Below are 16,460 nucleotides of genomic sequence, written 5' to 3'. Positions count from 1 at the left end.
TGTCGATCAGTGACTGATAATGAGTGTCTTAAGACAAGTGTAATTCAGTCTGAAATATAAATGAGTCCCTGAGTTCTATATTCTGGGATTATACCTTAGGCTAAGAAAAGTTCTCTAACATGTGGCTGACAGCTCCTAGGCAGACTACTTGGTTCAAAGTCTTGAATGATGTACAAAATAATTATTATAGTACATACATGTATTTAGGGTTTTTCTCTGATGTTAGATCATGTGTTTGTGAATCTCCACCCAGGTCTGGTTGCTGACAGTTCCCAGGAGGACTACCTGGGTCCACTGGTGCCGCTGGAGCTGGTGCTGCCCCCTGGTGACGACATCATGAACATCATCTTCAGCAAGTTCATCACTGGAACTGCCAGGACTGATGGCATAGAAGGGTAGGTTATATGGTCATAGTATATATTGTACAGTGTATTACAACTGGTACAATAGCTCAATGGGGAAGTGTGCTTGCTTTGTAACCAGGAGGTTGTGAGTTCTATCCCTGACCAGATCATACCAAGGACTTTAAGAATGATACATACTGCTTTCTCTGCTTGGCACTCAGCATCTATGAGAAAGAGTATGGGAAGGTCATGCCACTACCAGCGGGCTAGTGGTAGTGCTGTTACAGTAGTTATTGCACAACTGTGTGGCCCAGGGGCTATAGAAATGAGGATGGGCAGCACCCCTATGCTCCACATGGACCTATTGTATGTTGTATAGAACTAATATGGCTGGTTGAATGGCACTACAAGTGGCTTTTGGCAATTTGATAGAGTTTTGTTGTTGACCATGTTTGATACTGACTGTAGAATGTTGTCACCTTCTTCCCTACAGTTACATGGAGACGGGTCTGGAGCAGTTGTCCTCCTCTTTGGGTCGGTTCCTGTCTAACTACAACGCCAAGACCACCCACAAGCTGGACATGGTGTTCTTCAAACAGGCCATCCACCACATCGTCAGGCTGACTCGGGTACTGGCTACAACCGGAGGACATGCGCTGCTCATCGGTAGGACAGTTTTTTTTAGCCTGGGTGCCATCCTTCGTAGTTACCACTGGCTCCCTAATGTCGTGGTAGCAAGCAACATTAGGAAGCAGACAGAAACTTCAGGCTAAGTCCAAACAAGTAAGGTGAATGACCTGAACCAGATGTCTGTCACCATGGTAACTAATGTTGGGTTACATCATGTTGCAATTTTGTAGCAGGAGGGATTCAGACTCCTGTCCGATCATATATATGAATGTGTTTGAGTAAGAATTAACAGAGCAGACTATAAACATTATGCATTTGCTTTGCAACTGTCACCTTTTTTTTAGTTCTGATTTTATCTCTTGTGTCTGTTACCATGCAGGTACCAGTAACTTCACCGGAAGGGTCTCGACCTCCAAGTTGGCTACATTTATCGTCCGTGCCAAGTTCTTCCACGCCGTTCCGGCGAAGGACCGGGCTGACAACCGCTCCAACCTGCACAAAGTCCTGAAGGAGGCATTCTTCGTGTCAGGGGTTCAGGGGAGGGAAGGAGTGCTACTGGTGGGGGAGGAGATGGGAACAGAATGTCTGCAGGTTAGATTTCTTTCTTATTTCTGGGAGTGGAAGTATTGTTTGGGGTGGCTTTGGGGTTTTGTGTGTCCTGGAAGAAATTATGTCTGGATATTTTAACTGACATCCATCACTTTTCTTCAGTGTTATAAACTTTGAGGTGAGGTTATCATGGCAGAACTAGTCAACACTTATGTCAAAAGAACTAGAAAATATGGTTGAACATGACAAGCCACTGATTTGTGTCATTTCAGTGTGCCCAGCTACTTAGCATGTGGAAGTAGTACTATAAATTACAATGTTTGATATACTTTTTGCTCGGTCAACTATAATGATAATACTTTTTGTTCTGTCAATAAAGTTTCTTATGTTGCCCTCCAGGATATATGTTCCCTGATGTCTGAGGGGACATGTCCAGGCCTGTATGACGATGACGAGCTCATGACCATAGCCAACCAGATCATGCAGGGCACCGTCCCGGGCAAGCACAGCGACAAGTTTGAGCTGGCACTGGAGCGGTACCACAAGCGAATCCGCACCAACCTGCATGTGGTCGTCACCATGGACCTGACGGGTACGTTTTCTCTCAGTATTTCTCAGTGGATGACTGTACTGTAATGTTTGAAAGTTAAACATATTGTTTTTGCTCAGTTTCCTCTTCAAAATAAGGTCAATGACCTGAACCAGATGTCTGTCACAGTGGTAACTGATGTTGGGATACATCATGTTGCAATTTTATAGCAGGATGGATTTGGACTCCTGTCACCATATGTACATATATGAATGTGTTTGAGTAAGAATTACATGTAACAGAGCAGACCATATGCAAAGGTAATATACAGATTATATCATTTATTGGATTAATTTTGAAGATTTGAAATACATGTACTATATCCAAACATAAAAAGTAATTTTTAAAGTGCATGATGCTTCTAGCAGCCCTTTCACAGGTCAGACCTAGTCAAATACCAGCCAACTACAGTCGACTTTGCTCCTGACCTACCCCTAACCATGGTTGGGGGGAATTTGACAGTATTCGGGAGGACACATTCGCTTATGTGTGACAGGGGCTTAACACATTTAACACTTGAAGAACCTCTCCTCAGGTCCTGTTCCCCTGTACCACCGGCTGAGACAGTTCCCCACCCTGCTGCTGCGCTCCACATGTGTGGACATGTACAGCAGGTGGACCTTCGAGGCCAGGGTCAACTGTGCCATGAACTGGATCGCTCAGGACAGCTCCAAGGTTTGTTAGATGTTTATGGGTTTTGGTTTTGTTGGTTGTCTGACTGTGTTTGTGTGCGTGTGTGTGTGTTTGTGTGTGTGTGTCTTTGTGTGTCTGTGTCTGTGCATATGTATGTGACTCTGTATGTTTACACAGTGTTTCTGTATTTGTGTGCATTTCTGTTTGTAGTGAGTGTAAGTATGTGAAAGGACTGAAGTAAGACAAAATGCTACCTCTGATTGATTTTCACTACTTTCGAAGAATATGAAGCAATTTCAGTACTTACATACAAGTACACAAAATGTATATTAATTAGCAATTCCTAATCAAAAGACACAAGAAAAAAGTCTTAGATTAAAATGTCAATCTTCATTATGTAATTCTCTCCCCCCCTGCAGAGGTCAGACATCCTGTGGGAGATGCTGGGCTCCACCACAAGTCTCACGTCCGTGGCCCACGCCATGGCGTACATCCACCGCTCCGCGCAGGCCGCGCTCCAGCGCTGTTTCCATGACAACCACCAGCTCCGCAGGCTCTTCACGCCGCTCACCTACATGGAGTTCATCGACCTGTTCAAGAGCATCACAGCCAAGCTCAGCAGGGAGGAGAAGGTGAAGTTGGCACACAAATTTTCAAATCTTTAAAACTTGTCGGTCAAAATTCACCCCCTAAAAGCTGTCACACAAAATTGACCCGGGCCTCTAAAAAGTGCAGTCTGTCTTTTTTCCTGCAGTAATATTGTCTTTTTTCTTCACCTATAATGGAGTGAAGTATTGTTTTTGGCATGTCTGGCTGTTGCTGTCATTTGACCACAAAAATGACTTGCCCTTGGTGCTGAAGTTAGGATTGTTGCAAATGTCTGTGCATCAGCTGTTGTACCTGCTTTAATAACAAAATTCTTTTTTATCCTTTCTTTTCTAGGCCAGCGTAGTAAAGTATGAGGGATGCTTGATTAAAGTCCAGGAGGCCCAGGCTCCATAGCCTCTCAACAGGCCTTTGTATAAACTTCTATCCTTTAAAAAATTTACCAAACCTTTTTTTATCCTGTCCTTACTAGGCCAGCATAGCAAAGTATGAGGGATGCTTGAGTAAAGTCCAGGAGGCCCAGGCCACCATAGCCTCTCAGCAGGCTGATGTGGAGGAACTGTTACCTCGGCTGGATGAAGCCAGGGAGATCACACAGGAATGGGTCTACAAAGTAGAGGAGGGAAGAGCTTCTTACTCCAAGGTAGGCTGATAGCAAGACTGCATATATGCTCCTTATATTGAATCTAGAAATAGTTACATTGTGTAGATAACACAATTAGGGCAATATACCTGATTCAATAAAGATAAGCAAACCAGCAGTAAGATCCACCAGATTGTAACAACTGAAGGTATTACAGATTTACTATATGTATAATGTCAAAATATTTTATGTGAAAATATATTGGACCTCTACTTTGAGCTATCATTCTTGAACAGCAATTTTTTGTCTCTGTCTCTTCCTTTGTTGGTTCCCTCCCACAAGACTTCTAGACTTCTCATTCAGTTTTGCTGTTTCTAAGTTTCTGTATGTTATGGTTTATTGTGGTGACAACTATTCTTCCAGGAGAGAGCAGAGTACACATACATGTATGTTGTAAGGACATAGGAATACATCAACATACAATTACAAATGTACATAAGATTACATCACTTAAAATTATTTAAAAAAACTGTATGTTGTTCCCTTCAGGCCCTTCAGCAGTGTAAGGAGGAGGAAGACAGGATTGAGGTGATGCAGGGACCTCTGGAACAACTCAGACAGCTGGCACAGGCAGAGTTTGACAAGGTTTGTTTGTTGGTTTTGCCTATTGAGTAACTGGTAAACTAGGGGTTTAATCTGCTGACATACCCTTACTCCTTTTGATAAGTGCAGTGGATCTTTAGCATGCTCAAGGCATGCCTCTCCTCAAACACAGGATCTTGGGTTGTACTTTCCATTTGTGAGGATGTTCCTAACTGTAACAAAGTACTCAATTTCACCTGAGGAAAGTGAGGAAATACTGTATATAAAATTGTTAAGTGCCTTTCCCAAGGGCACAACATTGGGGCCTTCCAGGGATTCAAACCCAGAATCTTCTGATTCTAAGTCAACAACCCTAACCACAAGACCACCTTGCAATCCTTACTCTCCAGGTGAACCCAGCATACACAGCAGCTGTGATAGCTCTGCGGTCGCTGTCTCACTCTGATCTGGATGAGATCAAGAGCTACCGCATCCCCCCACCTGGAGTTGTGCTGGTTGTTAATGCTCTCTGCATCATCTTTGGGGTGGAACTCGAGTAAGTGTTTGTCAGCTCATGATTTCCATTCTGAAAATTTTTTTCTCCATAACTTTAAAACTTCATGTATTCAATGTACTTGGTCATCCCAAGTACATGACAAATCTACTTTAATGTGCTATTTTATAGCTGTGAATATTCTCTTTGGGAGATTTTAGCTTACCTTTTCTAGAATGATAACTATAATAATTGTGATCTTTAACTGCAGTTGGGAGCTTGGACATCAACTTATTTCTCGTGGAAACTTCTTTGAAGAGCTTGAGTTCTACGACAAGAACAACATGCCAGAGGCAGTCTTCCAGAAGCTGAAAGTCTTCGTCAGGGATCCCCACTTCGATCCACGCGTGATCAAAGGATCCAGCAAGGCTGCAGAGTCCATCTGTATGTGGGTCCATGCGGTGTTCCAGTACGCTGCCATACACAGGGACATCAAACCCAAACTGGAGAAACTGGCAGAGGCTGAGAAGGAGATGAACAATGTAGGGAAAGATTTTCAGCCATTTTTGCATGTTTAGAAGCCGCAAAATAGTGGCACGTTTTTTTGTACTCCTCAATAGTTATGTTTACCCAAGGAAAACATATTGTTTTCGCTCAGTTTCTTCTTCTCCAAACAAATAAGGTCAATGACCTGAACCAGACGTCTGTCACCATGGTAACTAGTGTGGGGTTACATCATGTTGCAATTTCATAGCAGGAGGGATCTAGACTCCTGTCACGATATATATGAATTATGTTTAAGTAACAATTAACAGAGCAGACCATTTGCGAAGGTACAAATTATGCATTTGCCTTCTAGTATTTTTTTAACTCTGAATATCCAGCGCAATGTTAATCACAACAATCTTGCTGTACTTGCTGTTTACAGGCGCAGGCAGCTCTGGGAACGAAGCGTGTGCATGCTGAAGAGGAGAAGAACAACCTGGAGTCCACCATCAGGTCCCACACGGACAGCGTCAGACACTCCAAAACCATCGAGAGGCAGATCAAAGTTCTCAAGGACAAGACTGCCAAGTGTCAGAACGTGCTGACTAACATGGAGGCTCCCATCTCTATCTGGAATGTACAGCTGAGGAAGGCACAGAAAAGACTGTCGACTGCACCAGGTACTGTACATGTTGTGCTGTACCTACATGTACATGTACAGTATACAGTCTTTCTGTCATTTGACGAAATTTTGCCGCTCATGATTGACAAAAACTTTGCCAAAGCTGTCGTATTTGACGGACAAAAATTGGTGTGTAATGATATGAAAAGAGATGTCATTAAAGCAGTATAGGTGAGGGGGGTGAAGTCGTCAATCTCTGATTGCCTTGTTTGTACCTGTTTTCAGGTGACTTTGATCATCACAGGAGTGTGTGTTTGATATCTGGGAAACTATCACCAGAAGGGTTGCAAAGCTGTATGGATGAAGGGGTGAAGTCTGCCATCTCTGATTGCCTTAATTGTATCTATTTGCAGGTGACTCCCTGATCACAGCAGCCTGTGTGTGTTACCTGGGGCCGTTTGACAGCATCACCCGACAGACTCTGCTGCAGGACTGGCTCCACCACTGCCGGACCGGTGAGAAGATCAAGAGTTACAAGAAGCAGATGATGGTGCCGTCTTCTCTGGTCAACTCACGAGAAGACAGAGGCAAGAGATGGGGAAGAAACAGCCGCAGAAGCGCCAGACGGGAGGAGGAGGTTTCAGATGAACAGGTAGCAAAGGATCGTTGATTTGATGACGATTGAAAATTGATTGATCGCTTTATTGATTAATTTGATGATGATTGATAAATTCAGATGAACTGCTATGTAGTCATGTAACTTATACTAGAAATACAGCAGCACATTCAGTTGATTTGATAAAAATTGATAGATTTACTGATTGAGGAAACTGTTCTGTGGCTCTCTGCCATGATCACTCGCAGTGGCTGGCAACAGCTGATCCACAACTTACAGCATCTAACTTTTGAAACTAAGAGAATAGCTGCTGCTGAGGCAAAAAGAAGGGCTGGCAAAGCTTGGCAACAAAAGGAATGACTGTACCAATAGACTTGCCATGTTCTACAGAGTGGCTTCCAACACATACATGTATAGCACACTGTTAAGCACCTCATCATGTTCAGTACCAAGGACAGGACTGTGATTGTGTTCACAAGTTGGCAATGACTGTCATGTTTTATTCATCATTTTTCTCAGACTGTGTCAGCCAACATCGCTGTACGTGACAACTTCACCCTGCAGTCCACCCTGAGTACCACAACAGAGCAGGTCTGTATACATATAGTTGTTTGATAACTGCATTTAGCTTTAACTACTATCCGAATCCCACAAATTCTGTTTGTTTGATCATTTTGTACATGTACATCACTCTTTACAGCTACATGAACTCTCCAATTTTTATTCCATGTTTTGGATTTTTGCATGGAGGTATTTTATACCACGGAGGTAGAAAAGGGAGATACATTACATACATACAAATTTACAAGTCTGTACAATTCAGCCCTTAGCATGCCAACAGACTCTTTATTCCTTTTGTGGAAAATAAACCAGTCTACTACTACTATAACATGGCATGATAATTATTTCTCAATATGAATTCATTCTTGTGATTGCATCGTTCCCACACAGGTGATGTGGAGGCAGATGGGCATGCCCACTAACCTGACGGCTACCCAGAATGCCCTGCTGATGCGCTCCTGCTGGCAGAACCGCAAGCGCTGCTGGCCACTGCTCGTGGACCCTGACAGCCAGGCCGAAACCTGGGTACGAGCTCTGCAGGAGACCACCACATCCTGGGAAGGAGAGCAGCAGGCGGCAGAGTTGGCTAAAGATGGTACGAGTGGATTTTGTAATAATAACACTTCTTATTACCTGTCTTGAAAGTTCATCTGTGTTAGTAGAAGTCATTATGAATAAATCCAGTTTGAACTGCAATTTCCAACTCAAGAAATTGGACTTACTTATTTTGACTGTGTAAGTAAAAATTTACTCCAGTCAAGAAATGAGCAATCCACTGCTTCTCTGATATCACATTATGCAGGTGATACAAGTAACTTAGCAAGCATAGGTTGCAGAAAATTTGTGGCACACCTGCAACCATCCCTTGACAAAGACAAGGGCACCACAAACATTATGTAGGCTTTGATCGACTGGCTCTAATGCAAAGGGGGTATACTTATTCGAGTGACGGGCAGTTTTCCAATAATACAGGTATCTATATGCAAACTCTAGATATAAATTTTTTCCTACCTTTGTGTCACACATGTCAAAATGCTCTAATAGTATGTTTTTCAAACACTATTCAGGGTCCAGACCCAGCAGTACCACCACCCAGCACACCAGGGACCAGTCTCTCCCCGACAGCAGGGACAAAACCAGACCAAGCTCTACCTTGCAGCAGGAGGACGGTGCTGCAGGCTTCGGAGACAGCCGATCCACCACCCCACTGGCCGACCGGGACACGCCGTCTTCCCAGCGCACCCCCGACTTCCAGCTCGATCTGGGCATGTACATGGATCGTCCCATCTCCCCTCCAGAGGGGGGTGTGGAGGTGGTTTCTGCAGACGACCCCTTCCTGGAGGCGAGTCTGATCAGGGCGGTAATAACGGGTTACTGCATCCTTGTCACACATGTGGAGAGAACAGGCATCACCAGTCCAGTTCTCAGGAAGCTCTTGGACAGAGCAACATTGGAGAGCAACAAGGCTATGAAACTTGGTGACCAAGACATCCCCTTTCACCCAGGCTTCTGCTTGTATCTCAGTATATCGTCCCCCTTGTATCTAAAGGGAGCTGGTATGGCAGAAATTCCAATGCACAAGACAGCCGTTGTTGATCTGTCTGTCAGTCAAGCAGGGGTGGTCAAACTCTTACTGAAGGAGACCCTGAAACTCGAAAAGCCCGAGTACGAAGGACAGCGACGTTCTTTGCAAGCAGATCTGATTCAGTCCGAGAAAGACCTGCAAGAGGAGAAAGATCACATGATGCAGAAAGTCTTGGAGCTTCAGACTCCCATTCTGGAAGACCCAACAATGTTGGATGCGCTACAGTCCTTCCAGGAGCGAACGCTGGAAATTGACGCTACGATCGCCGAGACTCAGTCCCTGCAAGCTCAGGTTGGTGAGAAGAAGAGAGACTACCAACCGGTTGCGTCTCATGGCGCCATCTTGTTTGAAGCCATCCGTAGAATCGCAACGATCCATCCGATGTACCATTACCCGCTCACGAACTTCATCCAGATGTTTATCACCTCCGTGAAGTCGCGGCAGCGTGGGAAGGGCGCTGGAAACGTTGGCGCCATCAAGGCCCGCGTGATCGAGCTAAACGATTGCGTCACGCGCGTGTCGTACTCACGGCTGGAGAGGAGCATGTTCTCCCAGCATGCTTTACTCTTCGCTCTCCTCATCGTTGTGGACAAGATGAAGGAGGCGGGAGAGATGACGGAGGAAGAGTGGGCGGTGTTCGCCAACGGGATCGAGGGACTAGACGATCTGCAAAAGGACAGCTCAAGTGGTCCCTACACCAGTCTTACAAAGCCTGACTGGTTGTCGTTTGAAACATGGGTTCAGTGTGCCCTGTTGGAAAGCTTGTCGTGTTTCCAGGGGCTACGGGAGTCTCTGTCCCGCCACAGCCAACACTGGCGGGAATATTTCAGCTGCCCTCCCATCCTGCTGAATCCTGTCACAGGACCAACACTGCTGAACTTGAACCTTATACAGAAGGCAATCCTCTGGAGAATCATCAAACCGGAACAGGTGAGGCATGGTTTAACATTACCTAGCTCTCTTTAGGTTTAGCATATTAATGTATTTATTGAAAGATTAGCAAGGAATTTACTTTTAAAGTTTTCACATTTTTAGAACATTAGAACTACCAATAGGAGCTCAGACCATAAACTTTTGCTAAATTGAACATAAAGTGAATTATAGTACTTTATGCCAAAAAAAAAGGATTTGAGCCTTGACTATACAATCCCCATTATTTTTCCTATGCAGATGATTGGTATATCTGTGAGTCCCTGGTGCAGGTAATTTTAAACGTTGCCTGCATCAGTTCAGGAATGCCGAAAAAAGTACTAGTATGTCGAGCCCTGGACTATACAACCCCCATTGTTTGTCCTATGCAGATGATCGGGATCTGTGAGTCCCTGGTGCTGTATAAGCTGGGACACGTGGTGAGACGTCCTGATGCCAGGAGTGTGGAGGAAGCCTTCCTTGCCTCAGAACATCACACACCCATCGTCCTACTCTTACCTGCTTCTCCTGATGCTGCTGATTCATACAACAGCTGTAAAGGTACGTCTCAGCAAGGTCAAGTTTCTTGAGGTCTTCTTCCTGGTTGTTACTGAGTATCTTGGCAGCTATCACAACTCTGCCAGGTACATGTATCATATGACCCCAATGATTGTAGAAGTTCATACTAGCCACCCACTTTAATTTGTATTAGTTAGGTTAAGCCTTATGAAAATGTAGTTAGTATGAACAGTATTTAGTAGTTTCCATACTTTGTACCTTGTACAACTGTTGTCCAATAAAGTTATCTATGACTGCTGCTTTAAAGACAGCATGAAACATCAGTAGTCCCTGAGGTGTGCACACCTTAGTTTAAATATCCAGGTATTCAAGGCAAATTTGTCAGTAACCTTTTGATAAATGTCACCTCAGGTTATGCCTCCATGGATCCTTTCTGGGAGATCAAGAAGCTTGCCAAGGCTCATGGGATGCATGGTAAGGTGCAGCAGGTGATGCTGGGATTGCGTGAGGAGATGTCTGGTGCGGCTGCCGTGGTGGAGAGGGGCATGGCGAAGGGGCACTGGGTCGTCTTCAACAACTGTCAGATGGCAGACGGCTGGAGTCACGATGTACTGGAACTTGTGAAGGTAAGGCCATGCCAATTTGTTTCCATCATCTGTATTCTGTAGCCTTAAAATACATTCTAAGGCAGTAGAACACAGTTTTTGCCCTATGAGGATTTCTATCGTTAAGGACCCCAAGGTGACTTACATTGACGTGTTAAAAATCGTAGTAGGAAACACTTAAGAAATATGAATATAAGGGCATGGTAACAAAGATGGGGGGCACAGACTTTCTGAAACCTATGATCCACTGCTAACTGAGTTACGTGTATATGCATCATCCGCATAACATGACGTCACAGAAGTGGTGGATTGCTCATTCCTTGACAAAGACTGGAGTTGTACTGTTGAAATTTCAGGTAAGACCAATTTACCATGTTGGAAAGTACAACATACAGTTTAAACTTGCTTTAGAATGAAATTCAAGCATGTACATGTATTCTTTTCATACAGACCATAGTGACGTCTGCAGCTATCACTGTGTCCCTGCAAGAGGAGGGTGACACAGCAGATGAAACAGACAGCCAGGATGGGGAGACTGTCATGGAGAGCCCCAAGATGAACCCCAACTTCCGACTGTGGCTGGTCACAACTGCTGAGGCCTCCACGTCTATACCAGGTCAGACATGTATATATTGATGGAGGACAGACACATGTATCACCATTACGTTTGCCCATTGCAGGCTATAGTTGAATACTATTGGAAAAAAGTCTCATTAAAGTACTTTCCCACATTTCACTTTCAAAACATAATTCTTCTGCACAGGAAAGTCACAAGGTCCTGTCCTCCAAACTTTTTAAGAAAACGGGGTTGACCATGGACAACAACAACTGACGTATAACTGTAACAGTGAACAAAGTTAACCCTACGATTGAACTCAATTTCTCACTTTTGATGTATCCACCCGCCCTGGGCAGGCAAGACCTTAACTACTCAGATCTGTTATTACAGACACAAAACTGGTGAAATGAACAAAACTTGACCAAAGTAGGTGAGTTTATATTGTTGCATTTGTACAGGAGTTGCCCTGCAACATGGAGTGAAGCTAGCCTATGAGCTGCCCCAGGACATCCCTGCTACTGTCGGGACAACCTACAGCAACGCTGTGTGGGCTGCACAACCTCTACATGCGGGCAGCCAATAAGGGTTTGTGTACTTCACTCATTCGTTTAGTCACCTCAAGAGTGTGTGTGTGTGTGTGTGTGCATGCATGCGGGTGGTGTTCAGCACCAAGGACAGATATGTTTGCATGTTTGTGTGTGTGAGGACGGTGTTCCGTACCAAGGACAGGTTTCTTTGCTTATGTCTAACACCATGTGTCTATGTGTGAGTCTGTGTATGTGTGAGTCTCTGTGTGTACAACAAGGGTGAAGCCATACATGTATATCAGACTGTCCTGTTGACTTTGACGTTTGATTGACAGGGTGACCAGCTGCGACCGTTGCTGACGTCCCTGTCCCTGGCACACTCCCTGCTGCTGCACCGTCGGAAGTACGGCATCGCTGCCTTCACAGCGCCGCATCACTGGAACCAGGCCAACCTTAATGCTGCTGTGGAGCTACTACAAGGTATTACAAACAAAAAAACATACAAACAAGCAAACATATGAGCAAACAGACATACAAACAAGGGCAACCTCAATGCTGCTGTGGAGTTGCTACTAGGTATTACAAACGAACAAACAAACAAACAAACCATACAAACCTTAATGTTATGTACTTCTATTGCTTCAGAATTTCTGATAAGCACTCAGCACTGGGGAAGTGTTCGAAATTGAACACACAGTAGACTTAAGCCCCTTCGTTGCTGTAATTAGTTTAGTCCTAAGGAAAGCTCTGTGTCCCCTCCCTCCAGGACTGCTGCAGGGTTGTTACCCAGACGAACCTGATGGATTGTCAGAGGGCTATCAAACTCTGGTGGGAGACCTGGTGTACGGAGGCAGGGTCACTGACCTGATGGACATGGATGTGGTGACCTCCATGGTCAAGCAGTGGACTGTTGTGCTGGACCCAAACAACACTGAAGTAAGGATGTTTGAACTTTGTTAACTTCCTTGCACAGCAATTGTACAAGGTAAAAAGAAGATATGGCATATACTGCTATTTATAATGAGAAAATGTACCTTACAAAAGACTGTAATATGGTAGGAAAATGTACAGTCATTGGTGGAATTTGTAGTGTTTACATTATTAGGCACGCATTGAAAATCAGACTTTAAAGACGGTCATTTTAAAACCTTTCTTGCATGACCTTGAGTCCATTTTAATCTAAACTCTAATATTTTGCATTACAGAACGGCCCCATTGTTTCAGCACTGTTGTCAAATGTGAAGGGAGTGATGCATTCTGGGCCACAAGCGTCTCAGAACAGGGCTGACCTGAACTCTGACCCTACGCTCGTGGGTCTGGACGCCTCGGCTGCTCAGGTGTTTCACCTGCAGAAGAGCAGGTAAGAGTCGAACGTTCATCTCCAAGCAGATGTTGAGGTGTTTTCGGGGCTGCCTACATTACTGTAGCTTCTCTAATTGTACTTTCCATTTACATGTTACGTTCACATTACAATCGATTGCCGTTCAAATTGAAATCAAAATCTGTGTATTTCCAGATTGGAATGCATCCAAAAGCTGTTCCATTCTCTTTTAAATCACAATCATTCATTTCTCATGAAAATGCATCAAGGATCCTTGAACACATGTAGGTGTTTGTATGTGGTTTGTATCATAGATAACCACATGGAATTGCAGCTGGCTATGAAACTACTATTAAGGACTTAAAAGCTAAATTTCGTCCCACATAGGAACATGCTGGATGAGCTAGAGATGATCACGGGGGTCCATGGCATCAGGAGTCCGTTCCTGAGTCAGTACAACGGGACCCTGGCCCTGCTGGAGAAACTACAGTCATACCTGCAGCTGGTGCCTGAACTTCAGCTGAGGCAGCAGGAGAGGGTGGCTGGGAGGACTGATTTTGTACAAGGTTAATACTTTTACATTATATGTTTTATAACCATCAGCTATCACCCTATATATGCCGGTACATATTTCACTCCATATAGGTCTATGAAGGATTATACATTCAATTCCAGTATCCCAAACTAAAGTGTCAGTAAATGTCACACATTTGCACTTGGCCACTTCGTTTCCATAGGAGGACAGGTGGAACTATTTCTTGCTTGGCTTAAAAGCAAATGCCCAGCTTATTTTACTTGATGGTGGGTGAGCTTTTGTGCAAAGGCTAAGCTCAGATACGAAATACTTTTACTGCAGAATGTTACTCAAAGCGGCAACTGAAGTTGAGGGCTTTGATTCGAGAGCTTCTCCAGAAAGTTACAAAATGCACTGTGAGCGTCTAGTCTATTTACTTGTTGATAATGTACAATGCATTGCTTAAGACTTTCCAATCTTAAAACATAGAACTGATGAAATGTTTCTATTCCAGAGTTTTTCACCACTGAAGTCAGCCACTACAAGGCCCTTCTCCAGCGTGTGACAGCTGACGTGGGGACGATGCAGAGTGCCCTGAAGGGCGAGGTGGGCCTGACAGCCGAGATGGAACAGCTGCTGTCAGCCGTGGTACAGCACAGGGTACCCCAGTCATGGCTGGTCAACAGCTACCCAACAGCCACTGGACTGGCAGACTGGGTACGTGGTAGTTTTGTTGTCGTTGTTATTATTCATGACCATCAAAATTTAATTTAGTCATTATTATTCAATTTGCCATTTCTTTTATCTGATTTGAAAGACAACATATGGCTATGCAAGGACATTATTGTATACGTATCAGGATATGAAAAAAACCCGAATGCTCCAGGACCTATTTTATCAACAGTTGAAAACTTTCCTTGTCTTTCTAGTTGTGACTGTGTTTCTATTCATCAATGCACAGTTGCAAATCAATTTTTAATACAACATCTCACATCTCTGAATGTAACATTATTATTTGCCACTTAGGTTCAGACCCTGCAGGCGAGAGTAGAGGCCCTACAGCAGTACGTACAAGCGGAGGGAGGCCCAGCGACCGTGAACTTGGCTGCCTTTATAAACCCCGTCGGTTTCCTGAACGCAGTTCTGCTGCAGCACTGCAGACAACAGTTCAGGGATGTGCAGACCTTCCAGTACCAGGTCAAGGTCAGTCAGCGTTATTCTAATAGCCTGGATTAATAGTGGTTTATTGGTCAAACATTGCCTGTGCAATCGCAGCCTTTGAGCGCTGAATTGTTGCAGGGTTTACAATCACATACTTTTGTAGAATTGTCGCAAGGGTCTGTGCGGCTGCCATTCGGCGCCACCAGGTGACCTCAATACAACTTTCCCTAACCAAAATTAGTTGGATGGACATGACAATTGTTACAGATACAGTCACAAAAACAGATCTGTATGATGCACATTTCAGACATGCTTTAATCAAGAGATATACACATCTTGTGGTCTTTGTAGTTCAAGAAACTCATCTTTCATAGTGTTGAAACTTGAAAGTCTGTTTGAATGACTGCAATCCTGATATGTGCACACTTGTCCCTTTAGGGTCATTAACAGTACATCGATCATTCTGTGTTCTCTGTAGGTTTTGGATCCAAGTGACCTTGCCATCAACCGACCTTCAAGCGGAATCTACCTGTCTGGTCTGCACGTCCATGGTGCATTGTGGGATGGCAAAAATGGCGGACTCCAAGAGCCGCCCAGGGAGCACGTCACCTGCAGTCTTCCCAAAGTTTGGATGAAAATTGTGGACACAAGTTTGCACAAGAAGGCTACTGTACCCACATATAATTGTCCCATGTACATCTCTGCACCCAGGAATGACATCCTCGGTGCAGATAATGTTGTCATGCACCTGGAAATGCCTACAGCATCTGATACAGGTGTTTTGATTAGGAGAAGAGTATTTGTAACTTCAACCTTGTAAAATGTCCATCCAGATATCCATCCCATTCATACTGCTCAATAGGGGATGTGGTAAGGGACAGTTATTGTACATATTTATGTTTCATGCTGTTTTCTGCAGTTTTACGACTTATTGTTTGTATATTATTTTGCCAAATGTGGAGAAAACATTGAACAGCGATCAGATTATTTCACGTTCATATGTGAACATTGAAGTTTGTATATGTTGATATTGTATTGAATCCATATAAATGTATAGCAGACACATGCAGCAGAGCCATTTTGGGTGTATGTAACAGATACTAAAGTGAACAAAATGTTTCAACAAGTCATCACAGAAACTGTATGTTGAAATACCTTTTGTACTTTTTAATAGTTCATGTAGAGACTTCTACAAGAGTGCAAATCAGAATTTCCTAATTGTATGTTTATAGGTAATATATTTGAAGGATTCTGTACAGATCTTTTGTAGCTAAACTGTATATGGGTGGTTTTGGTGTACATGTACATGTATGGCTTTGTAAATGGTATATGGTGAGCAGTGGGAAAAGACTCGGAAGAGATTGTGAACACAAAAATAAAACATTTTTCAATGTGCCAAGACACAACAGTACCTCCTGTGGTCCAAGAGGTCTTACCTAACAACAGCTACCTGATTTTTCTCATTA

The 16,460-nt window shown here is 43.9% G+C and overlaps 1 protein-coding gene across 1 annotated transcript; it reads left to right on the top strand.

The window, feature by feature from the left end:
* The first annotated feature begins 255 nt into the window (after positions 1–255).
* On the top strand, positions 256–16,402 carry LOC109474429 (dynein-1-beta heavy chain, flagellar inner arm I1 complex-like). Its single transcript, XM_019774724.1, has 26 exons — positions 256–395; positions 838–1,010; positions 1,354–1,565; positions 1,923–2,115; positions 2,648–2,787; positions 3,165–3,377; positions 3,824–3,994; positions 4,484–4,579; positions 4,927–5,072; positions 5,281–5,551; positions 5,938–6,175; positions 6,531–6,769; positions 7,253–7,324; positions 7,685–7,889; positions 8,362–9,809; positions 10,181–10,349; positions 10,719–10,933; positions 11,363–11,528; positions 11,930–12,051; positions 12,334–12,478; positions 12,765–12,934; positions 13,204–13,358; positions 13,707–13,885; positions 14,348–14,550; positions 14,860–15,036; positions 15,473–16,402. Exons 1-26 carry the CDS (start codon positions 337–339, stop codon positions 15,812–15,814), a joined length of 5,919 nt encoding a protein of 1,972 aa, XP_019630283.1. The 5' UTR covers positions 256–336; the 3' UTR covers positions 15,815–16,402.
* The last annotated feature ends 58 nt before the right edge of the window (positions 16,403–16,460 follow it).

Source organism: Branchiostoma belcheri, unplaced genomic scaffold, assembly GCF_001625305.1.
Source record: "Branchiostoma belcheri isolate BF01 breed outbred unplaced genomic scaffold, Haploidv18h27 scaffold31, whole genome shotgun sequence".
Lineage (NCBI taxonomy): Eukaryota > Metazoa > Chordata > Leptocardii > Amphioxiformes > Branchiostomatidae > Branchiostoma > Branchiostoma belcheri.
This window is presented reverse-complemented; position numbering and strand designations above follow the sequence as displayed.